General features: G+C 37.3%; 2 protein-coding genes across 2 annotated transcripts; both read left to right on the top strand.

Annotated features, from left to right (window-relative positions):
- The first annotated feature begins 2721 nt into the window (after positions 1-2721).
- On the top strand, positions 2722-5736 carry LOC140228466 (30 kDa spicule matrix protein-like). The gene is made up of 2 exons (XM_072308681.1): positions 2722-2854; positions 4971-5736. Exons 1-2 carry the CDS (start codon positions 2739-2741, stop codon positions 5665-5667), a joined length of 813 nt encoding a protein of 270 aa, XP_072164782.1. The 5' UTR covers positions 2722-2738; the 3' UTR covers positions 5668-5736.
- Positions 5737-12513: 6777 nt separating this feature from the next.
- Positions 12514-13845, top strand: LOC140228465 (N-acetyllactosaminide beta-1,6-N-acetylglucosaminyl-transferase-like). The gene has a single exon (XM_072308680.1). It carries the CDS (start codon positions 12514-12516, stop codon positions 13843-13845), a length of 1332 nt encoding a protein of 443 aa, XP_072164781.1.
- Positions 13846-18235: the final 4390 nt, after the last annotated feature.

Genomic DNA, 18235 nt, shown 5'->3' with positions numbered 1-18235 from the left:
TGAGTTTTCAAGTTTGAGACATTATTACTCCTGATGTCCTATATGTCAATCAAAATTTTTGAAACGTTTCAAGATAATCCTTCAGTCTTTCTTTGATTTATGCTGAATCAAGCATTTTCATGATTTTCCTTTTTTCAGAAAAATATCAAAAAATGAGTGTTTTTTCCTTAAAATCTCAATCCAGTGATCACAATTACCCACAAAAATGGTATCAACTTGTAGATAATTTTATTCTCTCTCATATGACATCAAATTTGTTGAAGTCTGATGTTTCAATCAAATTCTATCTTGCAAATAACAAATTCAGTAAATATGGCGGCCATCTTGGACGCCATCTTGGATTTGGAGGCTTTCGCAACAAATTTTTTGAGGTAGACCAGTGGAATGTTGTTTGTTACAATAAAAACTTGAAAATAAGCATGGTCTACTTAGTTTGTAGAGAGAGTGCAACTCACTCGTTAAGTAAGCGACTTTTTGGGGTTTGGCCCTCCGGTTATTCTCAAAATGTATGATTCATATTATTTTCAATTAGGACAATCATGCATAGATTCAACTTCAAATGATACTATTTGAAATGTTTATCACAAAAAAAAAATGTTCATAATTATCCGACAAGACGGTCTAACTCACTGCATTTACCGTTCAACAGACCTTTATCGGTTAAACAAAATCTGATAACTTATAGATAGGGATAAATCTCTCGAAATCTTACAGTGGTGAGTGACTGAGACAAGAATGGAAAAGTATTCCCGCCTCAGAAATCCCATCTTCCCCTTCTTCTTCTCTCATTTTCTTAACAGATTAATCGAATTAATGCAAGGCTTAAAAAGTGACAAAGGGTATGTAAAGCTTCAGCGGTAAAGTAATTAGGAGAAAGGCAAGAATAATCGGGAAAGGAGGCCGTATTGGGCAAGAGGGCATCGCGTTGACCAAAGGGGTATTCTCCGTGATATGCCGTGACTGAGTCACAGGGCAGTAAACGTGGAGATTAGAGAAAGCGGGGGCTGCAACAGAAGGTGATCCCTTCGGGACTAGGGATGGAGAAGGGGGCGAAAATGTCTCCAGCGTGGATTTCGATAAAGAGATGCGCTCCTGTTTGCGCCAGGAAATCATGGCAGGAAACTTGCGAAGAGCCTACTCTACATTATGAGAACGTGGGCGTCTGTCTCGTCTCCAATAACACTCATAAGTTGATCCTGATAGGTCTCGTTTGCATCGCATCATAGAAATCTGCTATTCCCATAAATGTACATTTTTTTTTAGAAAAGAAAAACAATTGTACAGAAGCGAAAAGGTTAAACAAAGCACAAAAAAAAAAAAATCAGAGATGTAATAGGATAGTTGATGACAAAGGTTACCAAAACTAGTCCGTGAAGAATTAATGAGATGAAAAGAAGATAAAAGTTAAAATATTACCGGATTAATACACTGAACAGGTGAAGCCTAGCTTGGCAAAATACGATGAGCTCAACCTTGAAGTGCAACTCCATGCTATTTTCAAATTTCATCTAATACATACAGTAAATTCAGATGAACAGAATTGTTAAGATTTCATCAAAATCGGAAGTAAAATAGGAAAGTGATATCATTCTTCAAGTTTTACTCGAATTCCTCAAATACCAATAAAGTCGCAACCAGACATTCAAAGGAGAGAGGTGATGACGTCAGCACTTCACAACTCTCCCAATAGTTTCATTCTGGTCCAAGTTTGTTATTCCGAGGGTTCATTATTTCGAAGGTTCGTTAATCCGAAAAGCAAAATGTTCTTAATTTCGAAGGTTTCTTACTAGGCACCTTCTTTTCATTTTCGGATGGACAAACCTTTGGAATAACGAATCTTCGGTATAATGCCACAAATAATTATTTTTATTAACGAACCCTGTTTATTTTTCGAAATTACGAACAGCAAGGTATAGGGAGTTTGTGTATTTCGGAATAACTCACCTTAGGAAAAACGAACATCACTTCTCTTTATAATTGTAATCATGATCTAGCAACTTCAACCCCATTCACCCTTTATAGGTTAGCTATAGACTACAATATATTGATGAGAATTATGCATCTCATTGTTATTGATTTCATTTCGAAACATACAATGAATTCAGTGCAAGTCCGTAGTCGCAATGTTGAAGGTAGTTGGTACTGTTAAAAATGCATAATCTTGCATTTAAAAAGAAGATTTAAGAAATTTTAAAGCAGATTTCACTGAACAGCAAATGGTGTCGTCATTTACAGTCATTTAACTATTGTCATTTAAATGTAACGAATTCATATCATAAATCATATACTGTCACAGTCAATCAAGAAAAAAAAAAAACCCTAGTGAGAAAGTCTCCTATGTTTAAAATTAAAAAACAAAATCCTCAATAAGTCAACGCATTATCATAATAATACTCAATCCAAGGTAAGGAGGAGCACATTTTGTCACCTTTTCCTATCCTTAATCAATTACGGATGTAAGTTAAATAGGTGAGCGCACGGGACGCTCCGCGCGCTTTGAGAAAAGTGAACGTAGGAGAGAGGGAGGGGTCGAGAGGAAGAGGGGAGCCGCGTCATCACAACAATTCAACATGTATAAATAAGACTGCGCACGGCTTCTCGAAGTCACATTTTACATTTGTGTGGATCCTGAGACCTGTCCGTCCAAGGCCTATACTCTCATCAGTAGACAGAGCGCTCCACACTTCTCCCTTCTTGTTGCACGGACTTTGTTCGCTGGTATTAGCAATACTGCTACGATGAGGTCGTTCGTTGCTCTCTTTGGATGCCTGTTGGCACTAGTGGCTGTATCCCACGCCCAATTAGGGCAGGGATGCGAGAGATTTTGGACTGAGTACGACGGAAGCTGCTACCAGTGAGTGTTAAGATTTGTGAATATTTGTAATCTGATTTGTATAAGAATTAATTTGATATGATTGATTCTCACATCTGCATTGTCATTTCCTAAAGACTAGATGATACACATGTAGGCAAAGTAATAGACGTCTGACAGTTGTTTTGTCAAGAGTTGTGGTCATTGTTTCATTGAGCACCACATGGATTTTAGGGGATTTTATTGCACTACTTAAAAACACACCGTTTTAATTATATGTGTACAAGGCTGTAATAGAGTGAAAGAGGGTCTGGAGATAATGATCTAAGTTTGAGACATTGGGTAATGAAATGTACTATTTACTTTTGCCTCACGTTTATTTTGGGTGGTGTTCATTTATCCGGAGGTTCGTTAATCGTTGATTCCTTTATCGTGTTTAACACCTATTGACACAGATTGTAAAAAAAAAAAAAAAATGAAATGCCTGTCACTTTTGAATATATGTAAAGTCACTTTGAATTTAGACAATTTATCATTTAATGTTCCAATAAGCTACCATTGCGGTCCCGACTTGACTAGAAGGCCTGCACCTGGAAAAAAAAAGTGCGTCAAAGGGGTGGGCAAAAAATCCATTAAGATAGCGTTAATCAGCGTCTTGAATCGTCGAAATAACAAAAGAAGTATACGGATTTAAAAAAAAAAAAAGTTAACGCAGTTAGCAGAATCAATCCCATTTTTTCACTCAACCCTCGTGGAACAGTCATGTCAAAACGTGGGATTTATTACAAACAATTTAACAAGCACACTGGTGTAGCTTTTATTTTGACTAATTGCGAAATATTAAATGTTAAAACGCTGTATTCCTGCACCGATTAAGTCTTTTTCGTTCCTTTCGTCTCTTCATCATGCATTATGCAGCCTCGTATTTCAAACCAGACATTCATAAAGCTGCACCATGCATGCAAATAAAATGAACCATTTTTCTTTCTCCATTATGTTTCTTTAATATGCAAAGTTGTGTTTTTTCAATCAGACATTGCTAAAGATACCTCATGAGACTAGCTAGAAACGCAAAGCAAGGATGATTGTACTGAGGGTGGTAATAAAAATTATGATAATTGTTAGAGTTACGTAAGGCACCTGAGTTAGATAGATGGATGGCAATCTTTCGTTGCATTGTACTTTGTCGTATTTCACTTTGACTCTACATATCAGGCTCTAGTTGTGGCTGGCAGTCACCTCCGCCGCGCTACTCACATCATTATTTTGTAAAATGAAAAAAAAAAACCAACAACAACAACTGTGAAATGCATACATGCTCACTTCTGATTGCTCTTTTCTGCTTTGCGCTTGCAGCAGAAAAACAATACGAAAGTGAATTGAATTCAGGATATTGTCTTTTCAACTTACACCAGCAGGGACAGCAAATGTCAAATTACCTAGATTAAAAAAAAAACAACAAATGTATTTAGCAACAACAACAACAAAGTAATCCCTTGGGAAGGTAGGAAATTTTGCATATACTTGTTTACTGTAAAATCACTCACAATTTTCTTTCCTGCTGCGCCTCGAGTATTTTGCGATATTTCTCAAAAGAGTTCAGTTGTCATCTTGCCCTAAACTAGATTATCTTTTAAGCGAACAAATTTGCTTCGCGTTGTGAAAAAAAAAAAAAAAACAAAAAAAAACGAGCTGCCAGACTTCTAGACAGTGGCGGAGATGAGTCAAACGCTCACAAATGGATATGATGAAAATCCGTCCATATAATCACATGTCGTCAATTAGGCTGACATGAAGACCGTAGTTTACGTGTTCCTGGCTTCGTCATCACAAACTTCATCTCCTAACAGCAGTATACGCAATATTGCAGTAATAATAATTATTAAAAAAAGACAGAAGTGGCAAGATCTCTGACCTTATATTTGGGAATATCGCATTTCATAGATTTTTCTTTTTCGGGTTACTTTAAAGCGTTTATTTCATTCACAAATCATCTTATTATAATATATTCGCTAGAAAAGACTAGTGTTTAGATGGAGCACAAATTAACCATCTACATGCTACATTAATTTGTGTTTATAGGTTTGGGTGTGAATTTGTGCACATTGAGGTCATTGGCATAGAGAGTGTTAAAGTTGGGTTCAATCTTTCTTTCCAGATTGTCTCATGGAGGCTTCATGCGAGGAGCTTTCGGCGGCGCAGTCTTCGCTGTTGAGGGTCTCTCTCAGCGGGCGGCCAACCAATTCTGCGGCCGAGAGAAACCGGGTGCATCCCTCGTGACTGTCAATTCTCACATGGAGAACGACTTCCTTTACGAGTGGACCCTGCGCACCAACCTGGAACCCCAGCCAGTATGGCTCGGCCTCCACGTCAATCCCATGACCAGGCAATGGGAGTGGTACAGCGGCGAACCTGTCAACTATACCAACTGGGACGAGATAATGGTGTACCCAGAGTTCGGCACAGGCGCTCTTCTCTTCGACGCAGACCCACGCCTGCAGATGCAGAATGCCGTCGATGTGTCGGCGCGCTGGGTGCCCGAGCAGATTCTCGGCGAGAACCACTACTTCATCTGCGAGTACAAGCTGCAATCAATGCAAATGCCCACCATGGATACCCCAACGACATTCTCCCCCAACGGCACCCAGGGAACACCGATGATGCTAGAGAACAACCCAGTGAATGCGCCGCAACAGCAACGACAGGGAGCCCATTTCCAGGAGCTCCGCAGCCTGCGGGGCGTGCTGGGAACTTCAGGACTGGCTGGATCCCGTCTTCATGAGGTGCCGAAAAGCTCGCGCGTCCAACGTCCAGCTGCTTACAGGAAAGGTCGATTCTTCGGCGCCTTCCCTTGATGATACTTCAAACGAAGTCTTCCTACCTCTTCGTTATCTTTCACACAGACTCTTGTTATTCCAACCATGTCTTCCACTCTCGATGCAATGCGAGCAGATTATGTTCAGCACATGGCGTTCAGATCGGACCTGTTCGGCAAAGTTTTAATGATAATGCAAACATAGCAACAATAACACAAAAAAAAAATCAACGACTATGCCGATCTTCGACGAAATCTATGCAAAAAAAAAAAAAAAATCCTTATTGCAAAACAAAATGAGACCACTTGCTTCGTGCCAGATTAAACAGTGAAAGGATCCTTGAATATCAAACGTTATTTGATTCTCTCTTTTCAATGCCAGTTCTGTGTTATGGCAATTCTGTGTTATATATAATGTATATGTATACATTTGGTTCTATCTTACTTTGTACATTATGTTGATCGAATAAATTTTAGTTTTAACAAAATTTATGTTCATTTCATGTATGCCTTGATTCAGTGGGATAAATAATTCACAAACGTGAGAAAGGGGAGTGAAATATTTTAGTCATATACCGTATATATATATACATATATATATAATTATATATATATATATATATATATATATATATATATATATATATATATATATATTATATGTATATAATATATATATATACATATATCATATATTTTATATATATATATATATATATATATATATATATATATATATATTATTATATAAAAATGTGTGTGTGCATGTGTGTCTGTCTCTCTGTCTGTCTGTGATGGAGAGTACATTCGACATTGAGATACTGATATCACACATTATTCCACTTTGTGAGTTTTCAAAGTAAATCATCAAACAAAATACATGCACACAGCGAGGATGAAAGAGAGAGGAAGAGCGGAAAGGAAAAATAATGATGCTTATGGGATGATTGGATTTCGTTTGATATTGAGACTACGTGAGATAAAGGCATAAAAGAGGTAAACAGGCACGAGAGATGGCTGCAGTGTTAACTCGTTGCCTTCGGTATAATTATAGTAACTTCCTTTAATATTGATACTTAGAAAACGGCACACTTAGTTCCAGCACAGCAAGCGATGGGTGAAGATTTCAATTGAATGCTCATCCTTTCGTGACGCAACCTCTATTGTGCATGTGATTGTTTGATTGTGTGTGTGAGTATGTGTATGTGTGTGTGTGTGTGTGTGTGTGTGCGCGCGCGCGTGTGTGTATGTGTGTGGTGTGGTGTGCTAATTCGAAGTGCTTGCGTATTACAGACGTTAGATTTATCTGTACTTTCTTTCAGCTTTCACTGTACAACATATTTCAACATAACTCGAGAGTCTCGGGTTGTAATGACATAACCTCGCTGGCCTCCTCCGGGTAAAAAATAAAAAATGACGGTCATCATGTAAATACATAGGACACACATCTGCACATACAATTAAAAACAATGTCGAGAAACATAAAAGAGAAGATGAAATGAACTATGTCAATACCAGGATGGCATCGTGTCAATCAACATATCTCACTAATAGTCATTATTCGTTATTCCAAACAATATGCCAAAGGTCCGTTATTCCGAAACACATAAATTCTCTTCACGTAGATGTCCATTATTCTGAAAATGGAATAATCAACTTTTTTTTTTCTTAAATAGCCTACGAACCTCAGGAATAACAAACCTTTTTGAATAAAGTATATGCTTTAGAATTTGAAATAAAGAATCCCAAGGCATTGATAAATAATGTTCTTCTAAAACATAAATTATAATGAATTTCATTCTTGATCCAGTTTTACATATGTTGAGACATTCATGACATTTGCTCCTGCAACATAATTATTTCTCCGGTCTTATTTTCCCCAACGACTGAGGGTAAGGGTTGTGATAGAGGGCTTTAGGTTTAGATTGATGTGAGGATTAGTATTAGGGTTAAGGTTAGGGTTTTGTTTGTGGGTAGAAACTGAACTATGTTAGCTAATTGCAAACAATTTGTATTTATCGATGGTCATACATCTATTATGCAAAATATCAATCGTGATGTACCTCAAGGAAGCTTGCTTGGACCTCTTTTATTTGTTCTTTATATCAATTCTTAAGATAACAGTATAAAAAAAGTTTAAAGTTGTAATACTTGTACTTTAAGTTCAAAAATTATTTTATAATATTATACTCTTATGTGCCCTAATTTTAAGTCCTTTTTTCTCCTCATCACAATTATTTTTGTTTCAAAACGCAGTGTCCTCTCTTTGCTACCTTACTTTTGGTGCCTCGCGTGCGTTTGGTAGATTGACCTTTCAACTTCCCTTTTTGGCCCCACATTCCCTTTCCTCGTTAGTCTCTTCCTGTTATTTCTTCCACTTTTATCTTTTTTTTTCTTTCCCCTTTTAACATGAGAGCAGCCTCGTGTTTGCTTGTAATCCAGTGCTTCTTTCTGTCTTTCGTTTTTCCTTTTCTAGGCAATCTGCCTCAGTTTTATTAGTTCATTACTCAGTTATTGTTCACCAAGAGGCTGCAAATTACAATCCCTGGTTTTCAGCTGTCCCCTTACAATTCCTACAATTTTGATTCGGTATAATCAGAAAAGTCACAACATGTATTGTGTTTTATTTCACGGTATTTTCCTTTGTAACAATATTGTACTGATTTTATGTTATTATAGGTACGTAAATGTTTTGTATTGTTAGAAATGAAATGAAATGAAATGAAATGAAATGAAATGAAATGAAATGAAATGAAATGAAATGAAATGAAACAAAACGAAATGAAATGAAATGAAACGAAATGAAATGAATAACGAACCATTGGAATAAAGAACTGTATTTTTCTGTAACCCAGACAAAATATTTTCAGATCTGTACGTACATACATACAGAAAGATCTTATCATCTTGGTTCCTTTCGCTTCTATTACAATGTTCATTAATAATTTCATCCTTATCTTTTTCGGATGCTCTGCGCCCATAGCTCGTCTTCGTTTTGCTTCATTCTCTTATCGTTTTTTTTTTCTCGTGCCGAGGAAAATGACAAACTTTCATTACCATGAACAAAGGGGGCGTACTTGTCGTAAAACATCCAGAGCCATTTATTACACAGTTATACACATGCACGATGAGCAACACCAATTTAATATTAAACTCCGTTCACTGTTCAATTCTCTTCTTCTCTAAATTTTGTCATCTTTGTTTCCTTTTCTCTCCTTTCATTTATCTTTTACTCTTTTTTCTGTTTTTCACGTTGCTCTTTGAATCTGATGTCTCATATGGATAGTCACTTTTGTCCGTGCACAGACGCACGCACGCACACACACACACACACACACACACATATATATATTTTGCTTATACTCATTAATACGCCACGGAGCTATAGTCAAAATAAGCAATATGTAAATTGTGGACTTATACGTGTTTTGTCTCATTGTTTGTTCGTTCACTACTCTTCACGAAATGAAAATCAAACCATTTGATTTGAATGGGTTGTAGTATATCAGCTGTCCCTCTCTCATTTTGTTGAAAATAATGTGCATTAATATGTATGTTATAATGGAAGTGTGTGAGAGAGAGAGAGTTTCATCTACACGTCATGTGAAAAAAAAAAAAAAACATTAATAAAGTACATCCTAATCCTTGCATTTCAAATGCAATGCCCCCAAAATCCGTTTACTTATAACACGTCTGTAGCTCTGTCGTCAATGAGGGCGGTCTTTAAAGAGCGATACAAACAAAAGAATCAGAAATTCCAATTCCAGCATTATTGTTATTGAAGTTCTAGCATTCATAACACTAACTTTTTTTGATGCCCATGATGTTTGCTGTTTAGGAACATTTTTGTATCTTATTTTTTAGAAGATGTAAAGAAGCTAGTTAAAAGGACTATACAGTAATGGTTGAGGTGAGGATTCAGCTTGTAACGTTTTGCGCGATATTTAGAAACCACTCTATGAAATGTTAATGCGCATACAATTCCAAGGAGAATCAAAAATTTATGAATTGTTTTGAAATGACTGAGATATCCAATAACAAGGTAAAACAAAGAGATCCAAATAAAAGTCGTGGCCTGTCGTGTTTTATTAGGATCGCTTTTTTTGGACATCTTAGCCATTTCAAGACGAATTTTCATCAAACAAACATTGAATTCTTGGAATTACATGCTCTATTTCATAAGAGGTTTCTCATTATCTAAAAAAAAAAAAGAATTATAAACCTGATGTTAGGTCTTAACCAAAACTATACGATCCCTTTAAGTTTAAAAGAAATCTTCTGAAAAGATGAGCAAAGTTACTAGTTTCCAATGAGATATACCTAGCTGAAGGATTAATTATGCATTTTATCTGAAGACATAGCTTTTCAGCTAGCATGTTTCATCTTAACAACACTGCAATAGTGAGTTTCATTTCTTGTTCCTTTATCTTTCAGGTCTTCAAGCAAGCTTTTTGATTGTCGGAAACGATCCCCAAAACAAAGAGATGCTATATCAAAGAGTTGTTATATCATATGAATATAACGCTGCATCTTACCTCAATATTTTTTTCCGGATTAATGCACAACAGAAATATCAGTACTAAGCACTGTATAAGTGTTATTCATTATCATCGTCATTACAGATTTTGAGGATTTTTGTCGTTTGGTTTCTATGACTATCATAACACAGAATTCACCAAACAGGAATGCTTGATATCGTAAATCACACTTACACTGCTTTATTTTTTCGTAATCCTTATTCTTACTTTGGGAAATGCAGTAGCAGTAAGAACTGTTGGTCCTATAGTGTATAATCAAGTGTAAGTCCTCCACATTTGAATGCTATTAAAGTAATATCTCACTTTATATTTGAACTCTATTTGATAAACATACTACGTCATTTTTATAGACAAAAAAAGTTTAATAAAGGGACAAGAAATAAAAGAAAATTGTGGAATTTAAAGGGTTGTATTTTTTTCTCAGGGTTGCATATCATTATGAAGCCATGCCTTTGTTATTGACAGATCTCCTTTCATTCTTATGACAGAATATTGTAAAATCAATAATTTCTGTCACTGATTCAAGATTAATGGCATCATTATCTCCTATAATTATGAACAACATCACTTTTGTTAAGTATGGGGAATCTGAAAAATTTATAACATTCCTATCTCTCTGATTCATATGATTATGATGATACTATATGTGGTATTATGTTACTTTTTCATGATATTGTGTACTATGTTCATTAAAGTCATTTTGGAATTCAGACTTTGAATTACGGTCTATATTTCCACGTGATCACTTGATACTTAGAGCAGTTTTAGTTTATCTATTTTGCATTTGTCATCATGGGTTGATTGAAAAATCAGACCCTGTCTGCAATTTCCCACGTCTGATGGATTCTAGATTAAGTTTCAGTGTCCACGTTGTCACTTTTCCTGTGCTGCCCAGTTAGTATGTGAATCATGATGAAATTTGATACAAGTAAAGATTAGTGCATATGCGAAAAGGTAGTGCATATCAGAGGGATTTTTATACGGAATTATGTTCTTTTCTTAAAGGCAAAAGTCTTATGATGTAAAGAATCATCCAGAAAAAGGCTGCTGCAAAGTTGTAGTGACCAAGATTACTTCATATCTGACTAAGTGATTTACACGGCTGCAGGAACAAACACCGCTTTTTTTAAAGGCATGATATTCACAGCCAGAAAAAGAATAGATCTGTGAACTTGATTGACTCTTTTAATGCATATCAAACTTGAGTGTCGTTCACTTTTCTTTTGATATAAGTCATTCACATACTCATACGTTAGCAAAACAGTTGTTCAGTCTGAATAACGATACTCTTAGTGAGTAATAGAAAAGATATTTCCTCTTGCGTATCTACCGCCATGACGACTTTGGTAACTATTCTTAGCGAGCTACCTCTAAGCGTCTGTTCGTTCCCCCTCCCTCAGTAATGTATATTGTTCAAAACACAGGACATCGAGGACTATCTTTAGAAAACGAATACACTGTGTAGTTTATGAAAACAAAAGGGAAAATGAAGTTATAAATTCGCAATTTGAAAACTAAATATATATAGCAGTACACGTTCAAGATATCAAGAAGTTGAAATCCTGCCCGGAGTCTTCCCTGGCGACAGGTTCATCAGGATTATTCCCCGACAACATTACAGCCCGGCTGTCGGATCTTTAACCAGTGTTGCGCAGGACGACGGGTGATTACCATGAACTTGCCAAGGAAATGAGCTTCCAGCCTTGGAAGTAAAAATTATTTTTAAAGCGTAGTCCACCATTACGTGACTCGGTTAAGAACTTTATCACACACGGGCCCGACGTGCTAAGCGTTGATGTGATGTGGTGAACAGATTTTGCGGTGGTTTCGATGCTATCGCACATTATGACAAGATCGAACCTCACGCGCCTTCTCTTCTTCTCAGGCATAGAATCGTGGTACAGTTGATGTTACCGGGCTACAAATACTATAGTCATCACAGGGAAGCCTGAATGTCAGCCTTTTCTATATGTTGAGCCCTGTAAGATATAGTTGTGAAGGTTGCTCACCCGTTACAACTCATGAATTGAACTACTTACTCGACGTTCTCGCAACATTGAGCGTTCAACTCCAATGACTGCAGTGACAGCTATTTCCTAACCAGTCTTTCGAACTCTGGTTTCTTTAAGCATTGAGCACGACTCAACCTTAAGAAAAAAAAAAAAAAAAAACAGAAGTCATAGCTGACGTAAGAAGCCAATATGTTTGGTTGCAGAGTGTTCAGCACCGGCTTGCGATTTCTCCGACACTGGAAGTGGAAAATCACACTTATTTTTGCTACTTGCAGCATCCTTTCAATAATCTGCAATCTTGAAAGGGCAAGTACGGTCGTACATCTTCACAGGCCCATGCATTTGCTGCCAATTGAAGCTCTCGTCAACTACTCTAGACTTCGTGACCGGTTCAAGGCAATCGGGAGTGTTGCCTATAAACATCCACGTAGATATCCTGACAAAACTGCCAGTGAACTCAAAGAGATGTACGATCAAGGAGCTTGGAATTCTTCTTTGGTGTCGTCTTATCACATGCACTATGACGTCAACTGCAGCGCCATCATACGAGGTGATGTGAAATCCATACAAATGGCCAAACAAATAATCATGGACAAGGCCAGCGTCTCTGGTACTAATACCCTGGCAACCCCTTCGGATGAAATTGTGACGTCATGGACGGATGACTGCCACAGGTACAAGGTTGACCGAAAGTACCCAACTTCACCCGCTTCCCAGGAAGAGGCTGCCTACCCTGTAGCCTACATCATCGTCGTTCACAAGGATGCCGCGCAGGTGGAAAGGCTCTTGCGCAACATCTACCACCCGCAAAATCTGTACTGCATCCACCCAGACACGGGGGCCCCTGACCACTTTCAGAAGGCTATACGTGCACTGGTGAGATGCTTCGACAACGTCTTCATCGCCACGACGCTAGAGAGAATTCAGTATCGTGGATACACCCGATTGCAAGCCGATATTAATTGCATGCATGACCTATCTGCTAGGAAATCCCATGGATGGAAGTATGTCATTAATCTCTGTGGACAGGACTTCCCTCTCAAGACAAACCTAGAAATCATTCGACAGCTTAAAGCGTACAACGGATACAGCGACATTCCGGGCGTCTATCCGGAACAGAACGAATTGTTCATTTCGAGAACGAGAAACCACCACATGATCATTGATGGGAAGGTTAAAAAGACGAATGTAACCAAACCCCCACCTCCGCACAATGTCAAAGTGTATTTCGGGAATGCTTACTATGTGGCCGTACGCTCTTTTGTGGAGTATATCCTTACAAATGGGACTGCACAAGATGTTCTCCACTACTTAATGGACACGAACAGTCCGGACGAGCACTTCTGGGTCACAATGAGTCGATATCCGGGTGCTCCTGGTGGTTATCCAAAGTCCTCATGGGTATCCAATGCCCGATTTATCCGGTGGACTACATCCGTCGAGTATCCGCCATGTGTTGGGAAGTACGTGAGACAGGTTTGTGTTATCAGCCTCGGATATTTGCCGTACATCGCTACAATACCACAGCTCTTTGTAAATAAAGTACACTACGGCTATGATCCAGTCGTAATCCAATGCCTGGAAGATTTACTCGACTATAGAACAGCAAATCCGGAATCAACTGCAGATTTCATCGCAAAATTTCCGTTGAGCAACTTATTTCCTTGACAATCACGAAAATAACAAAAAGATGAGCTGAATGTTGTTATTTGCTTCTTAAAATACAAAGAAAAGATGATAAGATTGTCGTCTAATAGATCAATCAATATCTAGACCCGGTATTTACAAAAGTATGTTCTTGTAGTACAAGAGTATCAACAAGTAAACAAGGCAATTTTCATTCATTTAATTGATATTCTGACTTATCAAAAGAATGGCAGTCTCTTGGACAGTCAGAATATTTCGGTAATCTGTTCTTCTTTTTTTTTTTCCAAAATGAGTAGTCAATGCATTTTCTTCAATCCGCTAATTCTGTTATAGCATCATTTTTCATGAGGCAAAAATGTACAATCTTGACATTAAGTAAGCGATTCAGTTTTCATTCATTTTATTGATGTTCTGACGTGTCAAAAGAATGGCAGTCTCTTGGATGGTCAAAATATTCCAGTAATCTATTTTTCTCTTTTTTTTTCCAAAATTAATAGTCAATGCATTTTTTAAATCCGCCAATTCTGTTGTAACATAATTTTTCATGAGGCAAAAATTTACAATCTTGACTTTAAGAATAAAGACAATCAAAAAATTTTTAGACCATGGCAGATTTTGTGCTACCATATCAAGAGAAAAAAAATAATAAAACAAAAATTATAGAGCAAAACAACAACTTTTTCTGACCGAGGAGTCGGAACACGAGGAAACAAAGTTGCTGCTCTCAGTCGTCTTGACAAAATGGGAACAGCTAAGGACAAAGAGTGTGGGCTTGACTAAGATGTTGAGAACTGTGACGGGAAGTCCGAGCTCTCTGCTGCTAACCTTATGTAACAAATGAGCTCATGGGTGACGCATAAATAACGGGAGGGGCGATACAAGTAACTGACTTCAGAGAATATCTTGGTAAGGTGATCTTTTAAACTCATGAAAAGGTTGGCCATTCATAATGTATATTTACAATACCTTTTGTGAAAACTAATAAGCTGTAACCGGTGTCAGTTTTGTGATGATATCTGCGACTATCAGTAATCTCTCCAATAAACTGCCAACCACTTAGGCACTGATATAAATGGTATATTGTTGTCCGATGTACCCTTCCAGACTTTTTTCAATAAATAAAGGCCTTCTAGAGAAAAGTATTGAATAAAAATGAGTCGTACTCTGTATTATGTACGTGTTTTCTCGATCACATGTCTAAGTATATGGTAATGTTGTAGTATAAAGAAAAGCTAGAATAAGGAATCGTCACATGTCAACTAAAGTTTAATTTGAACATGTATGATGTTGTTATTGATTCAATGTTCTACTGAACCTATAGTGAATATGTACACATATGTATATACCATATACATTGATATATATATATATATATATATATATATATATATATATATATATATATATATATATATATGTAGATAGATATATATATATATATATAGATATATATATATAAACGTTAATATTTATAATGTGTAATCACATAGTGTGGCACTGAGTCAACTGCTTTGATGTCCTTCTTGCATTAAATTTATCAACTTGCCTGAGCAGACCTGCTCGACATGGAAGAGAACGCAGGATCACTCCTGTATCTTTCATGTCAATGTGACACCTAGGAGGTATTAGGTGAGTCCAAATCGCATAATTTGAGCCCTTATTGCTCCACCGGATGATTGTCCCAATGACTGGACCCTATGGCAGCTGTGACTGACCTTCCCGTGTGTAGGGATGATACAACGGGGTTGGTCTGCCATGGCGAGGTGATGGCGGTGCCAACCCACCGGCGTCCAAATCTACAAAATAAAGGCGTTAAGTACATCCTTCCGCTTACTTAACACCGCTATTGTCGCAGCCTCCATATTCGTCATGTTTCCCTGGATCAAAGTAGCTTGGTGTTACCCCTCCTTCTCCTTCCCCTGTGCCCCCTTCTCTCCTTGGTGACAATGACGTAGGTATCAAGCCAACTGGTGCTCCCCTTTCTCAACTTAACTCCTTCCCTGTAAGGGCTATCTATATGTTACTTTTGTTCTTATCCATTCATATGACATTTTGCGCAAGCTCATTTCATATAGCTATCTATATTTTCAAGTTATGTATCCTAATGTGGAATATTGTAAGTCACTTGAAGGCGATATTGTAGATATTCCTTTCTTTCAAAACTTGCAAGCGCGAATGGGGTGACGATAGGACTGCACTTTATGTATGATATCGTTATCCAAAAAAAAAAAATATAATGTCTACACACACTCATATATATGTATATATATATATATATATATATATATATATATATATATATATATATATATATATATACATATACATATAATGTTTTATACCAAACCCAACGTAGCATCTTCAGTGTTAGTACACTGTACTGACCTTCTGGAGGGTTATAAACTTATATAATGGACTTTTCATCACAGAGAAAGAGAGAGAATGAAGACAAAGGGAAGACATGATGTTCTACGCCGTGGTTTATTGCTCAAGTTATCACAGTGAATAGAGCATACAACGTTTACGTTGGCAATTCGAACCACGATATTGAATGAAGAACTGAACTTTTCAATTTGTTGACACATGCAGCAAAGCTGTTATCGGACTTAACGTCGGTTCCAATTACGTTTCGTCCTGAAACTCATAATACATATAGTTCTGTATGACTCATAAACAGGTTTGCTTGTACGATTACTTAATGGAGAGCACTATAAGATTAAGTTATTGTATCATGCCTTGGGTTATCCAAATCAAAGGACCTTACCCAAGCGTTGTTACTAGCCAGACTTCGTCTGCACGTTGATACTCAGATATTCAATTACTTCATTACTGAACGAACCTCATCTGCAGAGAGCAACTTATGCATTACATTGTACAATGGTCTATCTCGTCACGTACGGTACTCGACATTTTGAAAACCTTTCTCACTTCAAAGTCACGTCGAAAGTTGCTTCACCCCTATCAGATTGTACCATCCGCAACCTTGATAGCAGACTATTATGATAACAATTAAGCCTTTTTCACACATTTACCACCCTACATTATTTTGAGCAGTAGACATGTTGACGGGTGCATGTGGTCTTTTAGTTGAGTGTTCAACACGATAAAGAGTTATCAAGCACCATCTGGTCACGCCTCTAGTTGTAAGTTCGACATCAATAACAGCTTTACTCTACCACTAATTTCGACTTCCTAACACAATTCATAGTTTGTCTTGCAATAAGAAATATCCAGCAAAGTAGTTGTAATTACGTCGTCTTGCTGCTGTAAGTGCTTCTGTTGTATCCGTCAAAATGCATATACGACTATTAACCACACTTTACTCGTGTGCATATGTATTTGCACCTTCGAATACAATGTGTTCTGTCAAACGTTGAGGCAAATAATATAGAAACAGTTAATAGAACAAGCATTGGCAGGAGAGAGTATATGTTTACTTATTGTTCTGATGCCCTCATCACATTCAAACATGTATCAGCAGTAACGAATTAAACAAGTGAAAGGAATATCCAAAACTATCAAACATGTCGACGCACTTACTCCTGTATCAGAAACGTAGATTTAGGTATAAATTGATATGATTATCTATCAAGGGTATGCTTCACGATGATAAGCTCATTACACAAATAATTTCAATAATGTAATTTTACCCAGGGTAAATTTGTTACCCTAGGTAATGTGAATATTTTCCTTACTATACTGACTCTGCTTCGAAGAGTCGCCAACCGCCTTTTTCCCCTTTATGGACAGGTATAGGTATGTGCATTATAAGTACAAACATAACTCAACTCAACTCAAGTGACGCACTGCATGGATGACGCGGTGTTGTCATGGAAACGTAAATCATGAAAAATCAGATTAGAAATTCGAGAGAAAAAAAATCAACACTGCGGAAAGAAGGGCAGAAGAACATGTGTCTGTCTCTGACTTCTTCTATTTTCGTTTTTTTTTTTCTTCATAAAATCTGATAAGAATTTTCTCTGCTGTTTTCGCGGCCAATCAGTCGCCATCTTTAAATAGTCAACCACTGAGATCTCATCATCTTGGTTCACAAGTCAGGTCACGTGTTATCCTCACGACTGCCAGGTGATGCGAGATGTGTCAACCCATCTTGCACCTGTTTGATGACCATCAGGCTGATGAGTATCTTCAGTGCGTTGACGATTTGAAACATTGACTGTGCAGGAGTCACTGCAAGACTTTATCACATCAGAGGTGAAATATAAAAGTCTGACAACCATAAGTTTTGACGAAAACAATCATACAATTGCTGCCGAAATGAAAAAAAAAAGACAAAGGTGGCTAAATCGCAAACAAACCTACCCCCCCCCCCTTGCTATGTGCTCGTATTCTAAAGGCCATCATAACTTTTTCTTTTGTAAAGCGGCGGAAAAGCGATTGCTGTTAGTAA

The sequence above is a fragment of the Diadema setosum genome, chromosome 5 (genome assembly GCF_964275005.1).
Source record: "Diadema setosum chromosome 5, eeDiaSeto1, whole genome shotgun sequence".
NCBI lineage: Eukaryota > Metazoa > Echinodermata > Echinoidea > Diadematoida > Diadematidae > Diadema > Diadema setosum.
This window is presented reverse-complemented; position numbering and strand designations above follow the sequence as displayed.